Source organism: Cavia porcellus, unplaced genomic scaffold, assembly GCF_034190915.1.
Source record: "Cavia porcellus strain 051 isolate PalLab524CR breed Dunkin Hartley unplaced genomic scaffold, mCavPor4.1 scaffold_31, whole genome shotgun sequence".
Lineage (NCBI taxonomy): Eukaryota > Metazoa > Chordata > Mammalia > Rodentia > Caviidae > Cavia > Cavia porcellus.
Genome location: NW_026947514.1, coordinates 26,127,257 through 26,150,943, shown reverse-complemented (window position 1 = coordinate 26,150,943; position 23,687 = coordinate 26,127,257). Strand labels below are relative to the sequence as shown.

Sequence of the window (23,687 nt, the reverse complement as noted above, 5' to 3'; positions counted from 1 at the left end):
AACGGTAAGGGAGGCAGTTTATTTTTTGTGGGAGAGACCTCAGGTTTGGAGTCAGTGATATTTTGGATTCAGAATCTAGCTTTTATCATTTATCAACTTAACCTTGACTTCATTGGCTGTTATTTGCCTCATTGTAAGCTGGAGTTAGTGCAGAGGTTGGCAGAAATAACATAGTCGTGGATTTTTAGCCTGGATCCTTGTGGGTTGTAAAGGCTTAATAAGTGGTAGCCTTATTAAACATTGTAATCTAACAGCATGCTATTCATGCGAACCTTGTTTGATGTCTCAGTTTTCATCATATGTATATCAAGAAGAAAGACCTGAACAGTTTTTTGCTACTTTTATTTAATTAAAATATAGTCAGAATGATAGCACGAGAAATGATCCTCCTATTTGGTTCCTCTTAATTCATGTTACAATTCTGGCTTACACTGTGATCTGTTTGCTTTAGGGGACGATGAACAGAGTGACTGGTTCTATGAAGGAGAATGCGTCCCTGGATTCACTGTTCCTAATCTTCTGCCCAAGTGGGCTCCTGATCATTGTGCTGAAGTAGAAAGAATGGATTCTGGGCTGGATAAACTTTCAGATTCTACATTCCTTTTACCTTCTCGGCCTGCTCAGAGAGGTGAGTTTTGAGGATACTAAAATACAATTGATGTTTTGATGATTCTCTTTGGCAAAAATCATCATGCTGTACTCAAACATGCTCACACCTCTAAGCACATATTACTATCTGAATTGTAGGGCTAGCCAGGGACTTCCTAGAGCAGAGATGGCGACCCTTCAGAGCTTTCAAACAGCCCGTTGCGGCATGTGTACCGTTCATCACACCGCAGAGGGTTTAAGAGTGAGTTTTGGGGCTTGTCCTTTCCTACCTCGGTCAGTCCATGGAGTCTCTCAGGGTCCGTTTTAGCATGACATCTCTTCAGCTTGCCATTTTGTGCCAGGTTTAGGAAGGCTAGCTTAGTGTCACAGCTGCTTACCTTGCTGTAAAACTGATGAACTACTGAGTTTCATTGGAAGCCCAAAATATTATCTCATAGAAAAAAATAGGGTTTAATAAGAACATTCATATACAAGATTAATGGCATATTAAGTGGATGATTTAAAAATACTTTTTAAATGTTATTTTAATGATTATATTATTGCATACTTTAACACATATACATATCCTTTCCCTTTGTTCTTTCACTTGTGAGTTAGCAAAACAGGGTGGAAAGAGCGTAGGTCAGGGAGAAGGAAGTGTGGTAGTCATCTTTGGTACTGTCTTCTGGCTCTGTGGTGGTGACTACTAAGTCTCTTTATTTCCTTGAGGGATGAGGGTCATTATTTAAGATATATAACATTTAATAGGCTTCATTAGCTCTCTAAGTTTATGGTACTAGGATTCTCATTAACCAGTGATCAGCCAGTTAGCCCATTATTAATTATTTGTTAAGTAATATTGGTGGTCAGAATACACTAAGACTATAAACTCCTATTTTGTAGGGATTTATTTGATTTTTGTGTGTTTGATTGGCCTTCTCAAAACATTTGGTTATTGGTAAAGACTGGTTTTTGCTACCTTAATAACTTATCAGACATTTCAACAAACATTTCTATAACTCCTTTATGAACCACTTAAAAGACCCACAAGCAAGACTAGCAAGAAGAAACTTCAAATGGCCTTTAGTCCTTAACCTAGAGACCCCATCATTGATAGGTATGTAGATTCTTTGAGATGCTGTTTCTGTGGGGGACACATATAGAAGTTAGAAAAACTGTGTTTTTCTGCATTTTCTTTTCACCATTATTTCACCAGCATTTACATTTAAAACTAGAAATTATTAATAATACCTTACATTCACATAGTGTTTGTAGTTTACAGAGTATCTCCCATTATGCTTTCACTGGGTCTTTAAAACAGCTGCTGAGGTAGGACTGAGCAAGTGATTATCGCTTTACAGATGAGGGTGCCCAGCTTGAAGCTGAATGGCATGCCTGGGTTCATGCTTGAGTGACAAGGAGATGGGAGTATACATTGTTGGCAGACACCTTTCTGAAGATGCTAGGGGTAAGGGCTCCAGGGGACTAGATGCACTTGATTGCTTGTGGGGTTTCTGCATTCAGTAACTGAGGCCCTCTGTTTTTAGGGTACCACACTCGCTTGAATCGTCTGCCAGGAGCTGCAGCTCGATGCCTCAGAAAGGGGCGAAGAAGGCTGGTTGGGAAGGTGACAACTCTCATGGCTTTTGAGGCACCATAGGAAGATGATATTCCCAGTGGGGTTTGTGTGCCCTTTTGACAATCAAAGGCCCTACAGAGCTCCCTGGAGTTAAGGAAACCAACTGGAATATTTTGGGAGTTCACCTGAGTAAACATTTTGTAGAATTTGAATGAATACACACATAACAGATAAAAGCTTCATTTACAGAGAAGTTCTGGCAAGGAAAACACTCATTGCCGCCTCTGTCATGTATCAGTTCATGAACCTACTGTCTCTTCTGCACCATCCACGAGTCCTGTGGTACTGAATGAGTAAAAGTACAGTTTTGTTTTTGTTTTGTTTCTTCTTTTGAATTCAGGAATGTATCTTTGTTTAATCCTAATTTTATTTTTTTCGTTCTAAAATTCATTTTTAAAAAAGTAGACAAAAAATCTCTCTCAGTTCTAAGAGCCCTTCCTCTGCCAGGAGGGGGGAATTGCTACCATTTTTCAGGTCTGCCTTTGCCAGGGACCGTGCCAGGCACTCAGTTCACTGCTTCCTCCCAGCTGCTTTGCTCAAGGTGCCAGCCCCCTGGGGCAGCTGAGAAAAACTTAGGTTCAAAGGAGTTAGATGATGCCTGATGCTGCGTGAATCCAAGTGGCAGAATAGAGATTTGAACCCAGGGCTACTTTATCTCTCTTCGTCTTTTATTTTTTTCCCCTGTAACTTTGAGAGGGAGAAAGTAGAGTAAGGCAGGGCTCCTGCTGGTCAGAGCGGGTAGTGCTGGGCAGAGTAAGAAAGAGAGAGATCTGAGAATATTCTGTTCGCTGGGTGAGCCTTGAGCATGTGTGGCGAGCTGTGTGTGCGGTCGTCAGCCGCAGTGTGCTTCCTCTCAAAGGTCAGTTGCTTTTTGAAGCCTCGTGGGTGCTGTTTTCTGAAGTTTGAGGCATGGAAAGAAGTAAAGCTGTTTATTTCGAGACAGACTCAGATTCTTATTTCTTTAAATTCCAGTTCAAATATCCCAGTAGAAAGACGTTTGATGATTGGATTGCTCAGTTCAGTCAATAAAGTACTGCTTTTGCTGGCAGAAGGCTCCCTTCAGCTGGGCTGGAAGGAAGCGAAGGCCATTGGCCATGCCTCTAATGATGTCGCATGAGTAGGGTAATATTTACTTGTTTAATTCATCTTCATCACCTTAGAGGGATATTTGTCATTTCTAGCAGAGGTCACTGCTCTGCCCCCCTGTTTCTCCCTCCCCTGTTTCTCTTCTCTTTTTCCAAATTGTAATCATAAATAATGAGTTCCATTCACAGCTCCCTGCCAGCAAGCTGCTAATTACGCAAAGTACTGCTTGTAATTTACACAGTAATAAACTGTAAATTTAAACATTACGGCATTTTAAGTTAATAATTTTTCTGCTGTAACAAATAACTCATTTTTCATCCATCCCTTTCCTTGGCCCCCTACCATTGTGTGTCTGTAATCAGGAGGCACAGCCGTAAGGGACGAGGAATATAAAGACTGCATCTTGTGAAACCTTTTTGTTTAGCTCCATTCCTGTCCAGGATCTGACCTCAAATTAATTTTTCTAAAGCTGGTGGTTCTGCTAAAATATGTACGCTAATGTTTAGGCTAATCCGAACACAGTTGAATACGGGTAATTACATTTGCTCAGAAACAAAATGTGTTAAAGTAGCAGGCTTGACATCCTTGACATTCATGCCACTGACTTATGTCCTCTGTGTTAATCCTGGCTCCTTGTGTGACTCTTATTTGTACTGGGGTCGGTGTGCTTTCTCAGGTGTTGTGAGAGATATTCATTATTAATGTACTCAAGTTAAATGAAGGCTGAGTGCCTTCTGCCACTTTCCAATTTTTTGGAGACAATTAGTTTCTGAATTGCAGACAGTGTTTGGGTAGGCTTTAACACTACAAGCGTGAATGTCCTGAATTTACTAATCAATTTACACAAACTTCCATATTGCTTTGAGGTGATGTTTAAGGCACAGAATACAGGGTGACAACTTTTGTAAGCCACCAAAATCCTTTAACATATAGACATTCGGTCAGCAGGCATTTTGACTGTACTAGTGAGGACTCAGTGAGAGTCCCAGGGTTAGGGTCTCTGTGGTCACAGTCACACAGCCGATGGAGCTTGGTGTGCTGAGTTGATAAAAATTGGCTGCTGTTGTCAAGCATAATGCTGCATGCCGTAATCCCAGCACCGAGAGAAGCTGAGGCAGGAGAAGTCGGAAGTTGGAGTCCTATGTAGACAGTATAACAAGCCCCGTCTCAAAAAATAAAAGGGACTGGGATGTAGCTCACCATTAAAGCAATCCAGGGTTCAATTTCCAGCACCCCTCTTCCAAATTTTTTGCTGTTTAATTTTCTAAAAAAGGACTTCTATTCCTATATACATGTATAATTTCAGGAAGTATTACTATATTAAAATATCATGTATATAAAGAAATGATAAATATTTGAGGAGTAGGTATAAACTAATTTAAACAGTATAGGATATATGTATATATTGAACATCACATTGTATCCCATTGACGTATAATTTTTATGTTTTATGTATCAGTTAAAAATAAATTTCTTTTAACTCAAGTGTGGCACAGGTTTCTAATTTCAGCCCCCTGGGAGGCTGAAGCAGAAGCATTATAAGTTTGATCCCAGCCTGGACTCCCTTAATGAGAGCCTGTCTTAATATAAAAGTAAAAAGGGCTGGGGAGTATAGCCCTGGGTTCAATCCCCAGTACTGCCAAAAAACAAAATAAAAAAATAAATTTCACCTAAAGTTTAAAAGTATTATGACTTTTTTTGGATCATTAGAATAATGAGGGTATATAATCCCTTAAAGGTAGATTCCCACAAAGAACTATAGTTGCTATTAGATTTTGAGGTTGATGTTTGACATGCACATTTGAAATTGTGTGGACTGGCACAGTTTTGAGGACCGGTGAGCTGGGTGACAGATTGTCGCCTCTGTGGTTGATGATACTCTTGTCTACCTTGTGTTTCTAGGAGACCAGCGTAAGTACTCTGGGTACTGAGAGGATAAGTCATATCATCAGTGACCCCCGGCAGAAAGAGTAAGTGCTGAAATTCTTGCTGGCTGTCCTGGCCGTTCCTTAGAGACAGAAGCAGAAGCGGGCTTTGTAAAGCAACCTACAGATCAGCTTCACAGCAAAAAAAAAAAAAAAAGAGAGAGAGAGAGCTTAAATTTGTACAGTCAGGATGGTTAACCTCCTAAAACCATGGCACTGATTTGCTTTTAGTTCTTAGTTTTTACTTTCTTGCCTTTTATATTTCTAAGTGCTATACTAGTACCTGCCAGTAAGGCTATTCTATTTTAAAGTCATTTTTCTGTCTCTCAGAAATGTTTTCTTTTTGGAAAAAAAAAGTTTTTTGATTCAAAATTGGTGATCACCCTATTTTGCTATATTGTGAGTTTTTTTGTCCTAATTTCTGGGGTAAATGCCATAAAAAGCTGTGTGTAGCTCCAGAAGAATCACCCTGCCTTTTCTCATGACAGCCTGCACCCGTCACGTGGTTGGCTGGGGCAGGGGTCCTGTCTGTACACACCATGGCCAGGAACCAGTTACAATCTTGTGCACATCCGTCTAGCCTGTGTTTTAATTTACAGAGCAGGAAGAGGTACATGAGTTTGCTACTCTTAGAGAGTTGGGATCCTCCTGTAGTGTAGCTGCTCTGCAGGAAAGGCATATCACGTGTAATCTTGGGTTTACTCTCACCTGTCCTGTTATGTATGTACCATTATGAAACCTTCCACCCTTTCAAGAGTTAACTGTCAGCCAAAAAGTGTACACACAGTTAATATCTTTCTCTTTTTCTCCTCCAACTCCATCTTTTTTTCCCATTTTTTCTTTATCTTTACTTCATTATTCCACTGTTTAATCTTTTCTCTTTCCTAATATTTCTGTTACTTTTTTTTATTATTTCCATTCCTATTATTTTCTCTCCCTCTGTTTAGTTTCTGGTTACCATCAACTGGGAAAAGAGAACGAAATCAGGTAAGATCACTTTTGCCATCTTTGTTTTATCATTTGATTTCCTTTTCTTTAGAAAGAATAAAGCGTTGCCATGTGATTTTCCTCACATTTCTGCTTGTGCGCATGAGGTAAGAGTCCCTCCTCATGTTACTCTGATTTCCTTTGAGGACCGTTTTCTAATATCTGTCACCCACTAATGAGAACAGTAGCCAGTCTCCCCTTTGGAGCACAGTTGTGATCATCAGTTTTGTATAACTCATTACAAGGAAACCCTGTTTTTACCTTAGTTTTGAGCTTTGCTATGAGGAATCCGAACAAGTTCAGCATCAGAATCCCATGCTGTGCAGTCCTGAGCTGACACCTAGACATGAAGCGGAGAAGGTGGAGCTGCTTTGGGTGAAGTGGGTCAAGGCCTGGGATCTTTGCCCTCTTAAGACATTTCCCCAGCTCCACCCGAGAGGGCCCTGGGCACCTTTGGGCCTTTTCTGTAGGCTTCACAGCTTAAACATTACTTGGAGTGGCTACTGTGATACTCACTTATGTTTGAAGTTTTTAATTGGGCTTGTAAAGATTGCTTTATCTTAATAAAGAGTTGTAAGATTGATGAAGACTGATATATGTAAAAACTCCTAGGCTTCCTGTTTGCTTAGGGAACTACTTAGTATCCTATTGAGCTGAGATACAGCTTATGCTTGGAAATTTCATTGTGAAGTTACCATTTTAAAATGAAATGTAACATTGAAGACATAATGTGTATATTTATGAGACAATTTGACGTATATGGATACACTTTTAATTTTAAATTTTGTATTATAATGTACATTATCGAAATGTAATTATTATCAAGCTTATTATTTCATGGAAACATGTAGGGTAAGACTGAGTAAAAGTAATTGGTATGAAGAAAAATACTAGGTAAGCATAGTGCAAGTGAGTAGCCAGATAAAGAAAAACTCATGAAAGTTCGTGTAAAGAGACTCAGTTGGGGACTCTTAGCCAGACCACTGATCACGCTTGCATTAGAAAACCCCAAAGCAGAAGGGGACCTGTGGTCCAGATTTGTCATGTACCTATGGGGAGCTGGAGGCCCATAAAATTTAAAATATTCACCCAAGTTATAGCTAGTAGAACTGGGACTGGAGCTTCATGGTAGAACAATTACTTAGTTTACATTGTTTTTTTGTTTTAAATCAGATTTCATTGATACATTTTAAGTATACATAGTGATCACATTCATCATAGAGAATTTGTACCTGTGTATGATGTAACTTGTTTTTTCCCCCCATTCCTCTGTCTTCCCTTCAACCCCTGCTCCCCTCCTCTTTTCAAAAGCTTTGTTTCCATGTTTTCCTCTCTCTCTCTTTCTCTCCTCTCTCTCTCTGTCTCTCTGTCTCTGTCTGCTTCTCCCTTCTTTCTACATTCTCTTCAAGTATTTTTGAAGTTACCATTTTAAATTCTTTTCCTTCATGGTACTTTTAGTTATGGACTTTGAAGGAAGGATTCTTACAGGAAAACTTCAAAGAAAGCTAGTAAGCATGAAGTGAGGTGCTTTTATATGTAGTATCCCATCTGATCTTCATAACCCCCGTCTTGTTTTCGTGTTTTGATGCTCGGGATTGAAGCCAGGGTTTCATGCATACTGGACATATGCTTTACCACTGAGCTATACCCGCAACCCCACAGAACCAGCTTATGAGATCAGTAGTTGTTTTACAGATAAGAAACTGAGATTAGGCTGGAGATTTAGCTCAGCGGCATAAGCACCTGCCTTGCAAGCAGGCAGTCGTGAGTTCGAACTCCGGTACCGATAAAAAGGAAAAAGACAAAAAAAAGAAACTGAGATTACTTTACAACCTGAAAACAGTATTTCAGTTAGTCTTTAGAATAACCCTGTAACATAGTTAAGACATATAAAGCTCAAAGAGCTTATTTAATTTTCAGTACAGGATACTCAGTGGTAGACTGGGATTAAAAATTAGATATTCTAATTTTAGTCTTGTTTTACCACTATGATGCTATAGTGTGCTAACTATTTATCCTTTGAAATACTTGCAAAAATAAGGGAATAAGGGCCAGGGATTTAGCTCAGCAGCATAAGCTCCTGCCTGGTAAGCATGAGGTCATGAGTTCGATCCCTGGTACCAAAATAAATAAATAAAAAATAAGGGAATAAAGAGGTAATTTTAATCCTAGTCTTCTTGGGGCAAAGGGTAGATATGTCATTGTAATTAAGCATAAGTTCCTGTTACGTTTATTGGAAAGTACTGTCTTCTGCTATTTAAATGATTATTGTCTTAGAAGTTTTGAAAAATTGTTGCTTTAACATGTAATAGTATTTTTTTGAGGTATGCTAGACCAAGCATACCACATTCATGGGCATACGAATATGCATAATTTTATTGAATGGTATCTGTTCAGTAAGAAAGAAGTTGGACAAAGAGGAAAAACAAATAGGCTATCCTGTGGGACTGCTCCGTTCCATTAAACCTTAGTAAAATAGTATTATTTGTCTCCACAGTTGAATCCCCTCTCTCCCCTTTACTCCTTGGATGTTTTTGCTGATGCTTCTCACCGAAGATGTTCACCAGCGCACTGCTCTGCCAGGTATTGTCTCCCAGTGGGTGCTGCCTGCCATGTGGCCTTCTGTAACACGTCAGATTGTAAAGGATGCTTGTGTGTAGGATCTAGTTTGATCCTTAAAACAACCTTCAGAGGTAAAGTAGCTGTTCTACAGATGCAGAAACTGGCTGAGTGTGCTGAGATCTTTCTTGTGGTCACATGGCTAGTGTGTGATGAAGTCTCAACTGTATCCTGAGTCTTCTGGCTCATATTTCCTATTATTTCCATTGCTAAAAAGTCCCATCTTCAAAGAATGTTATTAGTGTTCCTTGCCATGACCTGCAAAGCCCTGCATAATCTGATTTCTACACGCATGTCCAGCCTCCTTTCAGTAATTCTTCCTGCCTCTCTGGGGGAAGAGATGTAGCTGCACCGGGGAGCTCCAGCTGCTCTTCAGAAGTAGCAGCCTTTTCTTCCTTGGTCCTTCACTCTTGTTCCCTTTGCTTGGAGACCTCAAACCTCTGCTTGTCTCAGCTGGAGTGTGGCCACCTCTCTGACCATTCTATCGAATGGATGCAACACTCTGTGCTTATTATCTGTTTGTTTCCTTTATGGCTCTCACAGTCTGGAATGAATTTGCATATTCATTTAAAAAATTATAATTTTTTTCTCTCCCCCCTGTCTTTCCCATTGACTATAAGCTTCAAAGTTCAGAGACCTTGTTTTATTCCTCAACAAATCCTCAGCACCTTGTCTGGCACTTGTCAGGCATTCAGTGTGTATTTGTCAAGTGAATGAACCCTATTCTTATAAATTCTCTTGACTTAGGTGAAATAAGTAACTATGGTTTCAATGCTAGCATTCCTTGGGGTTATTGTACAAAAGAGCAGCTTACAGACTAGACTGTAGAACTTTTATTATTTTGATGCTACAGATTCTTTCCAAGGTTTTGATGATTTTCTTTCTTCCTAGTAAGTTCTTCAGTAGATTTTTAATAGGTTTGGGGGTACAGGCTGCACAAACAAGTAACTTTTTATTTATTTTTTTGTTACTTTTTATTCATATGGTTGGAACTCTCACTTCAGCTGTCATAGTGAACTCTGAACCGTAACTACTCCTAGATCTTTCTCCTGGAGAAGAAGTGGTATTTGAATAGGGAAAGTCTAGAAAAGAAAGGCCATCATAAATGGTGTTCCTAAGCACGTGGAAAAGAGTGGAGTCATGAAAACCACCGTAACCGTTCCTCAGTGGCGTGCTGTTTATTCATCATCCATTCACTTGCTGACTTGCTCCTGTGTGGGGAGCGTTTGTTAGCAGTTAGGAGGGATTCCTAACCCAGAGACCCAGAGGAGGTTTTCTTAGAGGTGATATGCTCAAAATGACACATAAGATGTCCATCCAGAGGAGAGCAGTCCTGTAGCTTTTTATCTTGATGTCAAGCAAAGTAGTGACTGTGTGTACTCTGGGAACCCGGTGTGAGTACCCTGCGTCACATTCCACGCTTAGAGTGGACTGCTTTGCCCTCCTTCTTTACCTCCGCTAGCTGGAGCTGGCAGTGCTGAAGTCAGTGTCACTGCTTTTCTTGGATTTCTGTTTCTTTGAAAGACCTCATCCTGTGACTGGCCTGGGTGGCAGCTTCTTGTTTCTCTGTGTGCCCCATTTTCCCCATCGTTACTATCTCTCTTTGTCTGGCACTGCTTGTGGCTAAACTCGGAAACATAAAGTCTCAGCTGAACTTCTGTTTCTGTTGTGCTCTGCTCTGAAGAAATGATGTTGTTGCTTCCATTGCTAAAAACAGAGAAGAGAAGTATGGGTCATCTTTGTCCTTACTTTTTGCCAGCATTCCCAGGGTAGAGCATACCGTGTGGGTTGCATGCATGAAGGATCTTTAAAGTAAGAGGAAATTACTATAAGTTTAACATCTGTTTATCTTATCCTTGAAGTTTACCTGTATTTTAAATCACATCTGTATATATATAAAATACATTTGTATTTTATGTGTACTGCATATATAATGACTATTTCCTCGAGGCCTTTTTACTTGCCAGGGTAAACAGAGTCAGTACTGTTTGGAGACCGCTGCTCTGTGGGAAAGATGAGTCAAAGTGACTTCTGCAGGTTTTAGAAAATGTAAATTATGAATCACTGAACTTTCAAGTCTATCTCTTACTATTTGGGAATAATGGGGTCTCTGCCCAGCCAAGGGTCAATGCAGAGGCAACAGTCTTCACTGCAGTATGGGAGACCAGCAGGAGCAGACTTAGAAGTGGATAGTGGGTTCTCTGCCAATGGACTGCTTAACAAAAGCCCGGCACCCAGGAGAGCCTGGGAAGGAGCAGTGGCGGTAGGGATGAGGCAGCCAAATGACTGTATTAGGAAGGATTTTGAGTGGAAATGTTATCTTTTTCTCGTCCCATTTTATTTGTAGTAGGAAAAGATTTTTTTCAAAGCATCTAGGCAGCACTGGGAATTTTACACCCATCATTAAAACGATTTGCGTGTGTTATGTGGTGACTATGTTATCATTAGTGGTATAATTTTATTTTGCAAAGAGAGAAGTGTTTCCTGTTTTATCACAGCTTTCCCTGAGGAGGGCTGGTGTATTAATTTGCTGTATTGCCTCCTGGCTGTTCCCAGGCTGTTTTTCCTCTTCATCATGGAATTTTTAATGGCCCTCCCGCCTCTTGGGAAGCATGTGAGGAAGAGTTCCTCGGGGAGTGCTTCCCTTTTTTCACATGCCTATAATTACTCTCCTTTAAGGGCACAAAGAGTCTGCTAGTCATGCCTGGACTATGAAGGTTCTCTCCTGTCAGTGCTCTGAGCTGGGGCTGCCACTAGCATGGGCACTGCCAGTTGCACCCCGCCAAGTGCCCAAGTCCTGTGTGTGCAAGCGAGGTCACCTCAAGGGCCATATACAGCTTCATTCTCAGAATGGGCCTGGGATCTCTGATGCGCGATGAGTGGCCTCAGGGTATTCTCTTGCTTATATTTCATTGCTATAAACACATAAATAATCAGACTATAATTTTAAGATAATACTGTATTGATGTATTATTTTAACACAGCTCAGATGGCAGGGAATGGGAGGGTGAGTTTTGTGGTTTTCGTGTGACTTATTAATAGATTGGTGGATTAAGAAGTTTTTCAGAAGTACCGCTCTAGGAATACTTAAGTTTTAGTGCTATTAGATCCTGGCTTCCCTTTGGAATTACATGGATAGCTTTAAAAATATATATCCTTGCTGGGCCCCACCAATAGGGATTCTGGTTTAATAGTCTGGGGTGAGGCCCAGGCTTTGGCATTATTGTAAAGCATCTCAGGTGACTACTAGGCAGCCAAGGTTAAGAACTGTGCCCTACGTGTATATGGTTTACTGGTGCTTTGTAATTTGCTTAACAGGGATTCCCATTTCATAATTGGTACAAACTCCATGCTTTGGTCTTGTGAGCACAATTCCTCTGGGAGTCAGACCCGTGGACTTCTCTTGGCTTTGGAGAAGATACAGCAGGTGAAGAAGAGTTCATGTGTTACACAATGCCCCGCATATAGTTACCGATAAACAGGGACGGGCTGAGGTCTGTGGGGTGCATGTATACAAGGTTGGTGTTCAAATGAAATTCTTAAACCAGTTGTTTTCTTTTGGTTGCTAGCATTGGGATCCCCTCCTGAGATAGAATAGTTGGAGTTAAGAATTACTGCTGCTCAGACAGCAGATGGTGTGATTGGTGTTCTGACAGAGGCAGTGGTATTGTTGTCAAGGGCACAGTCACAAATTTGTAATGAGACTTGAGCTGCAGGGAACTTTTCCCAATCTGAAAGATTGATTGATTGTAAAAGATAGCTTTTTTCCATTATTACCTATAGGAAACAATACCTGGAACTAGAATTTAACGATTGCTACATCTGTGGTACTCACGTTACAAGTTGTCGTTGTTGAGTGCTTTGTGGCAGTTTTGAGTTTTCTTTAGCTTCCATGACTTGCACCCACCGTTTCCATTTTTTTTTTTTATCTTTAAGTTGTAAAATAGCACAGCACATGTTTTATGTCTTTTCAAATCAGTCAGTTCCTTTGTAAATACTTTCATTTGAAAAATTTTATTTTCTGTTCCAGTAAGGACAGCAGACACCAAACTGTTATGTGATTATTATACATACTTGTTAATTAATGAAAAGTCTCATAGCTTCTACTCTTTTCTTCATTTTTCACAAGGTATTAGCAGAGGCACTGTGAGATTAAGAGCATGGATATTAATGTGAGATGGACCAAGCAGTAATCTTAGCTCTTCCTGGGCAGACGACCTGACCTCCCTATTCCTCAGTTTCTTCATGTTTGAAGTGGAAATATTAGCACTTTTCTTATTGGACTAGTGGGGATCAAGATGAAGTAATGTATGTAAATATTTAACATCCTGATAGCTAATATTACTTCCTTTATGGAGTTACTTCCTTAGGATAAATTGCAAATTTAAGAACTTTTGAGTTGGCTTTGGGAGTCATTTGCTGATAAGCGGCAATGTAGATTCTTGGGGTGTTTACATGACTCAAAATATTAAGAGGAGAGGAGGCTTTTGGACAGCATTTGGGTGAAAAAGAGAGAGAACTTCCTGCCCATTAGAGAGTTGAAGTAAGGTAGGCCAAGCTCATTGTAATTCATTTTATCTGTTCGGGAGCATTGTGATCTGCATATCAGAGTTGTGTGCCCAGCTGGCTGTGCCATTTGACAAGGAATTTCAAAGAGCAAGAAGAAGACTCAATTCATGCTATTAATTTTGACCTTTGGAGCCGCAATAAACAGCCTGAGGTTTTACCCCAGGGCTTGGGGGAAGGAACGTTTTATTAGTCCCCTCTGCTGGGGATGCAGTGTTACCTGCGCAGTGGCTCTGGCTCAGCCCTTTAGTGCCTTAGTTTCAGCGCGCGTGAGGAAATGTTTCTGCTGTGAAGTCCACAAGGCTGCCCACGCCTAGTAGAACCCCCCATTGTACAGTCCACAGTCCGAGTCTTGTCCTCTCTCAGAGGGCCCCGTTTACCACAGCTCTCAGCTGACTGGCACCTTACTGCCTACATAGAGTGATGAAAGCATCTGTCCTTTTCCATTGTAACATACCCATCTTTCTAACTGATGGGAGGTGGTTCTGCTCCTGCATGGCATGAAACTGCTTCACAATGTCCTGCGTTGGTCCGGCCGGCTGAGAGAAGCAGATGAGGGAAGATTTTCAGGTACTGGTGAGCACTTTATCACAGACTGCCGGAGGTTAGATCTAAAGCCATTAGAGAAATTGCAAGGATCTTTTCCTACTAGATAAGCCGCCTCTGCTCCCTATGGTCCTTGTGAAGTAGCTGTTCCTGGTGTCAGAGGCAGGGGTCTTCTCCCACATGCGAGTCTGTGACTGTCTTTCCTCTACTGGGTGTTTAATAAATGTCAGTTACCCCTGAAGGTAAAAGCACAGGAGTGAGGGGGTCTCCCTGCTTCCCTGGATTTTACCCTCGCTCTCCTCCCTCCTTCTCCTCCGTTTACCGCTGCACTGGAATCGTTCTTTGATTACAGCTTAGTGCCTCATTATTAAGTTCTCAGTGTATGAACAACATTGCCAGCTTTGGAAGGGGCCTTGGCTCAGCTATCAAATATCTGCTCTCTCCACATCCAGCACAGTGTTCCAATAATTTTGTTAAAAGTAATAGAAGTCAATAGATTAGTAATCAATGAGAATAATTGGAATATATGATATATGTGACCTTTGGTCCTTAGAAACATCAATTTTCCCCCTGATGTTACTTATAATGTATGTGTTCAAAAAAAAGTAGAGCAAAGAAATACCTGTTTTACATCAAAGTTTATTTTTATTTCATACCAAAAAATGAACTTATGGCTTTTAAAAGTCAGTGATTTCAAAGGTGAAGTGTTCCTTAGCTCACCATTGGCGGATGGAGACTGCTTTCGCTCGTTAAGGATGACTGTTAGCAACTTTGGTCTAAGCTAAAAGCAGTCATTTCAGTTGCTTTTGCCAGCACTGATTCTATTATACACACATGTATTTCTCAAAGTAATTTTTTTCCTTAAAAGTACATTCCTGCCCCAGGGACATGGTGATCTGCCCAGTTTCCTAAGTAACACTGCCATTTGAACAACTCACCTGATCTTTCAGTTCCCTGCAATAAAAACAAAGCAGAAATGCTATGTTTATATGTAATTATAAAAAATACACATTCCGTTCTCAAAAAAATACTTTCAATTAATTGTTCATCTTCCACATTCATCTTCATACTTAATGACAAGAAACTAGACTTTCTATAAGAATTTTTTAAAAATATACTGCTTTTAATGGTCACTCCTCGTCCCACCCCCTCCTTTCTGGCAGGCCCTGCCACAGGCGGAGAACATGGCCCTTCCAGGGGAGTGCGGATCCTGGCACCCTGCTACCAAAGCAGCGCAGGCCCCGAGCAGTTGCTGACTTGCGTGTAGGTTTTCCTGTGGCCTCTCTCAGATGAAATGGAACAAGCGGAGCCTATTTTTTCTTTAGGTTAATTGCTTCTAGAGTGGGGAACAATGTTTTTAGCTAAGTTTATATTCATGTAGTTGTTCTGTTACTCTTTAGGCTAAGTATTTAGATCTCTGCCATTAAAGAGAATTTGATAGATTTTTTTTAACTCAGTAATTTCCACAGTAAGTGCTGCTTAAAATTATCTGGGGATAAATTTCAAAATAAACCCATTACAGATTCTGCTCCCACTCCTAGCCTACTAAATCAGAGTTGGTGGAGCCTGGGTATTTTTGTAAAAAGTGCCTTTTGTGAGTCTGATCATCATTTGCACTCTAGGGGAGAGTGATGCTTTGATCAGGTAGCAGCATTAGCTTAACTTTACTTAGCCTCTTCTTTAGTTAGCACTCTGAGTAACTGAAAGGCTCTTGAAAGGTATATGGTTCACCACAAGAACAACTGTCTGCTTCTCTTGCAAGAGCATTCTAAAAATCTGGTTAAATCTCCTTTTTTCACACTAAGAAGGGGCCCTATGTTAGAAGGCTTTTCAGTTCCATTTGTGAATGGAACCAACAATGCCACAGTAAAATAACACACATTAAATAAGTAACAGATTAAAAGGAACAGAAGGCAGGTGGTTGAATGCCCTTAAGTGAAAAGTGGAGAGGAAGTCAACCTCTTTATTTTTCTGTCCCTTCCATAATTTTTAATGTATGCAGTGATAAAATGGGATTATTTGAGGATAAACAAGAAACTGGAACTCACATGGATGGAGGTGGAGGCTGCAGCAGTAGCTGCCCACATGCTGAGTTTCTCCAGAATCCTCCAGGGCCCTCCCAGCACCGCCAAGCCGGGCTTGCCCTACCTACGCTCTCAGCGTGCTCTACAGCATGGCTGGTTCCATTTCTGATCTCTTCTACACCCTCTTGCTCCGAACACCCCAGCTTCCTCCTTATTTCCCGACAGCTTGTTCTAGGTCCTTTTCCTTCTTTGTTCTCTAAGGTTCTTTCCAAACAGGTGGATCCCCCACATTGAAAAATAGATTTTTCCCAAGCTGTAAACTCTTAAAGCTAAAGAAAAAAAAAAAGGAAAAGTATCTTACTTTCCTTTTGTAAATTTGTTTTTCTTCCCTCCCCACACATTGACCAAGTGTGACATAAAGGGAGAAAAGGATCCCGTGTATATTTAGCCTGAAGGTACAGTGTTATGCTGCCTCCTATGAAACAGCTCTCCAGTGTGGACATGGGTCTGAGTAGAAGTCTTTCGAGAGGGAAGGCGCATTTAAGTGAGTTTTTAAAATGAACAGGCCTTCCCTTTATTGCTGACTCGGTTTCTCCACTAGTCACATTTTGTAACCAGAAAGGCTGTCCTCTACAGATAGGACTGGTTAGAAGATCATCAGGGCAGAGACTGTCCATTCATTCCCTTGTTCCTGTATCCTCAGTGTCCAGGAGGACAGTGCTTGCCACAGAGCAGCTGCTCAGTAAAACTTACTGAGTCATAAAGAAGTTAACAAACTGCCGAGCAGCAGGGAAGCAGTGCACGCAAAAATAACACCCTTTTACCTGGTGTTCTTAGGAAGCCTGCAGTTTTTCCCCAGAACTAGAGAGACTTGCACATTGGAGGGATTTTGATTGCTCCAGGCACCAATCAGGAGTGGGAATGGTGTGGTAGAAGTGGACCACTCACTTTGGAGGGAAGTCACGGGCTAGAAGCCTGGCACGCAGGGGTCGTTAGTGTAAGGAGGGTTGCCCTGAAGTGCTTAATGCTGCTGTGCAGGAAGCCATGGGGACTGAGTGGCGGGGAAGTGTGGGGGCCACCTGAGCCATTGAGTCCACTGTACCCCCCAAGAATGTTGCCCAGTGTGGTACGGTATGAGGACCGGTATACATAATGGCAGGTAATACTAACTTCATTTCAGTAAAATAAACATGCATTTTTAAAAACACCACATTTCCATTAAAAATAGGTAAAATTTAAACATTTTAGTACATTAATGATTTCATCTTTTTATTCAAAATAGGTCATTCCTTGAAAGTTTGAGATAAATGTTAGTGACTGTATCCATAAAGAAACAGATAATACGGGACCTTAACCATGGCACTGACATTACTCAAACATACAAAGCTGTGAAAATGAAGGATAAGGTATAAATATAAGGCTACACTTAGTTGGTTCAGCCCTAGTTGATACTCTGGAAATTCGTATTTTAATACCCTTTGAGTACTTTTTTCCTACTTCTCATTTTGTGTCTGTCTCATAAAATTCAGCATGTTTAAACTTTGATCTTGAAAAAGTTTTTTTTTTTTTTTTTTTAAAATACTGGAAATCGAACTCTAGACCTTGCACTTGCCAGGCAGGCACTTGAGCTGCTGAGCTATATCCCCAGCCCAAACAATATTTTTTAACTTATAAATTTATTATTTAAGGATAATAGACAAAGAAATGCACTTATGATGATCACAAAGTCAGCCAATAGATCAGCATCTATTTCAAGAAAATGAGCATTACCAAGAAGCACCACAGAGCCCTGCATCTCTGCTGGTCGTGGGCCCTTCCCTCACGCACCTCCCATCCCAACTGTAAGAACGCAGGGTAGTTTGAAGCAGTGGTGTTAACCACTGCTCTGAAAACTTTTGGAGGTCCCTTCAGTCAGTTTAAGGGAAAGAGAAGAAAATCTCAAACACAAACCAGTAACCCTTTGTTTCCCTTTCTTGTGAAGTACTTGTGGCTAGACATGATTAAATTATATCAAAGCACCTCGCAGTTTGAGTTTGCATCCCCATGTACTCAGGAACCTTCTTTTTGAAAAAGAAAGAAGTTATATGTCTTGTGTATGTCTCAGTTCTAATGAGAAGACAATTTTGTAGTACCACTTTTCTGCCTGTGTTCTGAATTCAAAGGGAATTAACACCTTTCTATTCAGCCAGAAGTTCTGTGTACCTTTGGTGTTCTGTCATCTGTGTTAATTTATTATTAAATCAACATGCTGATTTACACTTAGTGCTTGAGTTCACTTTAGGTATGAACTATTTTTCTTGCTTTACACATTTTTTCAGAATTAATTATTTTGTCTTTTGGAATTAACTTCTCATGAGGTATGCAATTTAAAGTTAACTTAAGCCTCATTAAGAAAACCTTGGGGGCTGGGGATTTAGCTCAGTGGCATAAGTACCTGCCTTGCAAGTGTGTGGTCATGAGTTCGATCCCTGGTACTGATGGAAAAAAAAAAAAAAGAAAACCTTGTATCAGGGCCAGAGATGTAGCTCAGTGGCATAAGTACCTACTTGGCAAGCACAAGGTTGTGAGTTTGATCCCTGGTACCAAAAAAAAAAAAAAGAAAGAAAGAAAGAAAACACGAGCAGTGATTGAAAAAATATGTGTTCAAATTTTTAAAAAAATTATTACAATAAAAGACACATTGCCATTAATCTCCCTCAGAATATTCCCTGTCACTTTGAGCATGCCGATCCTATCATTCCCAGCACTCTGATGCAGTTCTGGAAGTCTTCTTTCATGAGTGTCTGTGAGTTGTGGTCAAGCTTGTGAATGCTACTGTGGAGTGCCATTTGACAGAAAGGCAGATTCATAAAAACATTACAGCATGTTCTCTACCTTATACACTGGATCTGGCACGATACAACTTCCCCACAGTCAGACTGACCATGAAAAGTAAACATGTTCAGATTCATTCAAGACATTCACATTTTTTGTTCTTTTTTTGTGAGAGCAACGGGAATCAAACTCAGGACCTCAGGTTTGCCAGGCAGGGGCTGTGCTACTGAGCTAAACCCCTGACCCTTTTGATCTTATTTTGTTACACCACTTAAAGAATGGTCCATGCTAGATAAGGCCCCAGTGTCCAAGAGAAGTTCTATGTAAGATGAGGTTTGGCTTGGTCTTTATCAGGGGCAGAGTTTGTCCTTTGTGAGAGAGAAGAAAGTGGGGAACCAAAATAGCAGATCAACTATTTCAATATTAAATCCATTGTCTTTCAGAGGATATTATATGTTTTAACTTCTGAAGTTGAATATTTAGATAAGGAAGCACTGGCACATTTATATTTTTAAAAGTCACCAGAGTTTATTTAATTCATGAGATAGTGTTAAAATCCAGATACATAGTGGCAGAAGGGTTAAACTACCTATTAAAATTCTATGCTAATACATCTGTTCATGCAGCATTAAACTTTTCAGTGTATTATCACTTGGGAGTAGGTATTTCATTAGTGAGCTTAGAACAATTGCAGTTATAGTTTTCATGGAAAATAATTGTCCAAAAATCAGCATGTGAGGAAATACATATATGGAGTTAATCTTAAAAGTCTGCTACTCCAAGATCAGGTAAAAAGTTTGGAGAGGTTTTGTTGTGCATAAAGAGTGAGTTAAATTAGCTCTGAATAATCTTGTGTCCTAACTGAGTGGCGGAGGATGGTGCCCATTTTGTAAGTAAGTCTTTGTAATAGGTCTCATCTGTACTGAACATAATGCTGTATGTGTAAATAGCACCAATATGAAACCATCTTTTCTCATTTCTCCAGACAGGCAAGTGCACACTGGGGACCCCCATGTTCACGTGACATCAAGAGGAAACGGAAGCCAGTGGCCACAGCATCTGTGTCCAGCCCCAGTGCAGGTGACTATATGAGCTGTCATTTATTGAGTACCTAGTGTGTGTGTCAGGCACTAAAGTGTGTGTCTTATATCCTTTCTGTGTACTCTTTGCAGTAAGTGAGATAGTTTTAGTCCCGTTTTATGTAAGAAAATTGAGACACAAGCAATTTGCCCAGCTCATTGATCCTGAAGCCTCTGCATTTTTACCCTGTTCTGTGGCTTTCTAGAGTTTGAAACTTTCTATTCCACAATCAACAATGTCCAGTCAGCTGAGCTTTTGTCCTGGCACAGATAGGAAATTAGGTTCATATTAATGAAAGTATAGGCGGAGTCAGGGAATCACATGGGCTCATTTGGTTTCTCACTTGGTTTTGGGGTACACTGGTTTTATGTGTGGGACAGTGATAGTATATATAGGGGAGTAGTTGTAAAATTTCTGTTTAAAAACAATTTTTCAGCTGAGTAGGATGGGAAAAACCTATAATCCTAGCACTTGGAAGGCTGGGAGAGTGCTTTTAGTTCCAGCCTGGGCTACATAGTGAGTTCAAGGCCAGTTCAAGGCTAAATTACACAGCAAGAACCTTGTGTCAGAAACCCTAAATCCAATCAATCAATAATCTATCTATTTTTTTCAAATTAAAACCTTTTATTTTCTTTCTGTGAAAAATGAATACCAGTTGGTATAAGCTAAATTGGTGTTTATCTTTGGTAGGAGATATTGACCAAGAAAGGACACAAAAAACCTGGGGCAGTGGAATGCTGTCTTGGAACCAGGCAGGGGTCACATGTATGTTTATAGATTCTTTAGCTGCATACCTGAGGCTTACATACTTCACTACGTGTGTGATCAAGAATGTTGAATATGGAATATAACATAGATTTTTTTTTCCCCTTAGATAATACTGGTTAGTGATCTAATCTGAAAATCCCCAAATCTGAAATTTTTTAAAATTCCACACTTTACCTCACATGATAGCTTATACGACAATAACATAGGCACAATAAAAATTTTGTGTAAAATGACCATTAGACTAATGATGTTTATGAAACATAAGTGAAGTTTGTTTAGACTTGGGTCCTACCCCTAATATACATATATGAAGATATTAAAAAATGTGAAAAAATCCAAAGCCTGAACCAAGCACTCTGGTTAAGAGGCACTCCGCCTGTGCTATATATTATGTAGGTCACAGCAGTTGATAGCTAAGTAAAACTAAATCTCAGGCAGATATGGAACTCTACCCCTTACCTTTACTTACCAAGTTTCACCATTCTCAGAAATCAGCCTCTTTGAGCTTCTCTTTGAGGGGACTGCTTGATGGGTGAGTCATACTGGATCATCTTAATCAGAGGTCTAAGGATTATCATAATTTTTATGGTGTTTTCCACATGGCTAGGTCCTGAACTGAATACACCTTGTGTCATTTCATTTAATCTTTGCAACAGCTCTGTAAGATAAGTGCCGTTTCTATTCCTGTGGTTACACGAGAAAACTGAAGCTTAAATCACTTTGTCATTACATGATGGTAAGTTGCAGAAAAGGGTCAAGCTCAAACCAGTTTCTCTGTAGCTCCATTGATGCCCTCTTAAACCCTGCAGGTGTTTTGTCTTTGTGGACAATGGAGCTGGTTCCAAACTGGGACCCTGTGTAAAAATTCAGGTCCTCATTCAGTCTGTGGGATTTGAAGCATTGAAACTAATCTCTCCTCATATTTTTCAACTATCTCCCCTTTTAATATCTAGCTTCTGTTTTTAGCTTTCATTTCTTTGTAACCAAAGAACCATGTGGAAGAGTTTAAATTGTTTATCCCATAGTCACATAAGAGAAATGTGTTGCAGGGGTTAACCCATTTATGCTCAAGATTGCAAATTCTTTGCATGAAATTCATGTATGTTACCTAGAAAAAGTCAAAGACTAAGAATTTGAAGAGAAAAACTTCATCATGTTCCACTTGCCATTCTAAAAGTGGAATGCTAGGCATAAAAAGATTAACTGAGGCCCAGCATTAAAAATTCCCCCTACTCAGCCCAAGTCGTCTCCTCTCACTTGTTGACTGGGCCCTGCTTCACTGAGCATTTTTGTATTTTTTCCTACCCACAACCCGAGTGCCCCATGGAGGTGAAGGACATAGCCCGAGCCCGCGCCATCAGTCAGTAGAACAAATGGGCTTGCTCTGCCCACCACCGGGCCATCTCAGATCCCACCTCTTTTATAGGAATGAGTGATGAGGAGAGGTGCGGCCCGCTTCGCCGCTGTATTAATACACATCAGGGGCCAGCTCCTGGCACTAAATCACACTACTGCATACATCTGTTATCGGACTCCTCACCAGTGTGATGAACAGGACTGCAGATAGAGGCTTCCTTGTGTCATTCTTTATAGGATTTTCCTAAAAGAATAAATAGCTCAGATCTCTGCCAACACTCTCCGCTGTCACTGTGATGAATTCAGCTTCTTTCTTAAGCATGAAGCCACAAATCTTTTCCCTTTTCCCCCTCCCCCACTGCAGAAAGTTTAGTTGAAATTGACTGAATTTAAAGATATTAATAAGGCTGGAGAGATGAAGTGCAGGAAGGGACAGCATGTCTTCCTTGTCTTTTTGTTCTAGTAAAGGGAAAAAATCTTTTCATAGGCTCACAAAGTGGCACGTTGCTTTTTTTCTTCTGACGTTATGGAATGCAGGTGTCTTTTATACAGTGCCACACTCTGAATCTTAGTTGGTGAGTGTGGAAGTCTGCTTCTGAGATGATACCCAGGGTAGGGATTTCCCAGCAAGTCTACCTCCTGTTGACGTGGACTAGGTGTGTGTACTCTTAAAGAATCTACTTAGAAAAGAATTACTATTTTCCCTAAAATTTGAGACTAACTGTAAGAAACCTAAAGAACTCAGATGAAAACCAAACTTCATTTTCTTGAAATAGTTGTCTTAGAGTGATATATCGGAGCCATTACCTTGCAAATTCCAGATGTTAAAAAGTAAACACGGGGCTTTATTAAGGTAGAATTGAATTGATCAAAGATTCTGTTTCGCGCCTAGGCTGCTTTTGCTGTTCCAAAAACTTCTGACCTTCTTCTCCCTGGAATAGGTGTGCACTCTGAGAACTTCATTCACAGTGGTGCTTAGCAGTTTGCTGGTCAACTAGTTACATCAGATTCCAAATACCCAGCCAGTGATGGGGCTGCATTTAGAATGGCCGGAATTTCCATCGCTTGTTCCCCCTCACTCCATCAACCTCTGAGAGAATATGTATCTTATAGAAGAGCCTCAGTGGATTTGTATGAACAGATTAGTAGTATCTTAAAGTTGAAATAATTGTTTTGATACTGTTCTAGCCCCATGGTAAACATTGGATGTTTGTAAAGAATATTTATAGCTAATATTCAAACAATAGCGCTAATACCTATGTATTCATCCACTTTAAGGAAAAAGCACATTAATTTTAAAACCTTCACCCCACTTCTCAGAAGTAAGGGTTATCCTGATGTTTTTATCATTTATTATGTTTTTGGTTTTTCAAGTGGTTTATGTAGAGTTTGTATCTCTAGGCAATACATTCTTTAGCTTTGTATGCTTCTAAACCTTGTGTAAAAGACTCAAACTGTATGTCATGCTTCATAAGTTACAAGCTTCACTTCTTGAAGTGAGTTCTGTTTTTGAGATCCATTCATGTTTTGTTCTGCCAAAATTCATTCATTTTATTTGTCATATGTACTGTATTCCATTGTGTGAAGGTAATGTATACACTACAATCACATATTCTTGATAGGCATTTGGATTGTATCGTGCTTTATGCAATTGTGAAAAATATTACATTGTTTTTTTAGATAACAAGT

At 40.1% G+C, this 23,687-nt stretch overlaps 1 protein-coding gene across 4 annotated transcripts in view; it reads left to right on the top strand.

Moving 5' to 3' along the window:
- The window catches only part of Gpatch2l (G-patch domain containing 2 like), a 51,422-nt gene that overhangs the window by 18,938 nt on the left and 8,797 nt on the right, over window positions 1–23,687 (top strand). The window contains exons 4-10 of one of the 4 annotated variants that reach the window (XM_013155295.3): window positions 452–628; window positions 2,136–2,215; window positions 5,216–5,283; window positions 6,278–6,332; window positions 8,723–8,808; window positions 15,120–15,219; window positions 19,780–19,874. In XM_013155295.3, the coding sequence (XP_013010749.1) occupies window positions 452–628; window positions 2,136–2,215; window positions 5,216–5,283; window positions 6,278–6,332; window positions 8,723–8,808; window positions 15,120–15,219; window positions 19,780–19,818 (605 nt within the window). In that variant the 3' untranslated portion in view covers window positions 19,819–19,874. Of the gene's footprint in view, window positions 1–451; window positions 629–2,135; window positions 2,216–5,215; window positions 5,284–6,185; window positions 6,226–6,277; window positions 6,333–8,722; window positions 8,809–15,119; window positions 15,220–19,779; window positions 19,875–23,687 lie in introns of all 4 variants that reach the window. The other 3 variants (XM_063241214.1, XM_013155294.3, XM_003472440.5) reach the window with 3 other exon arrangements.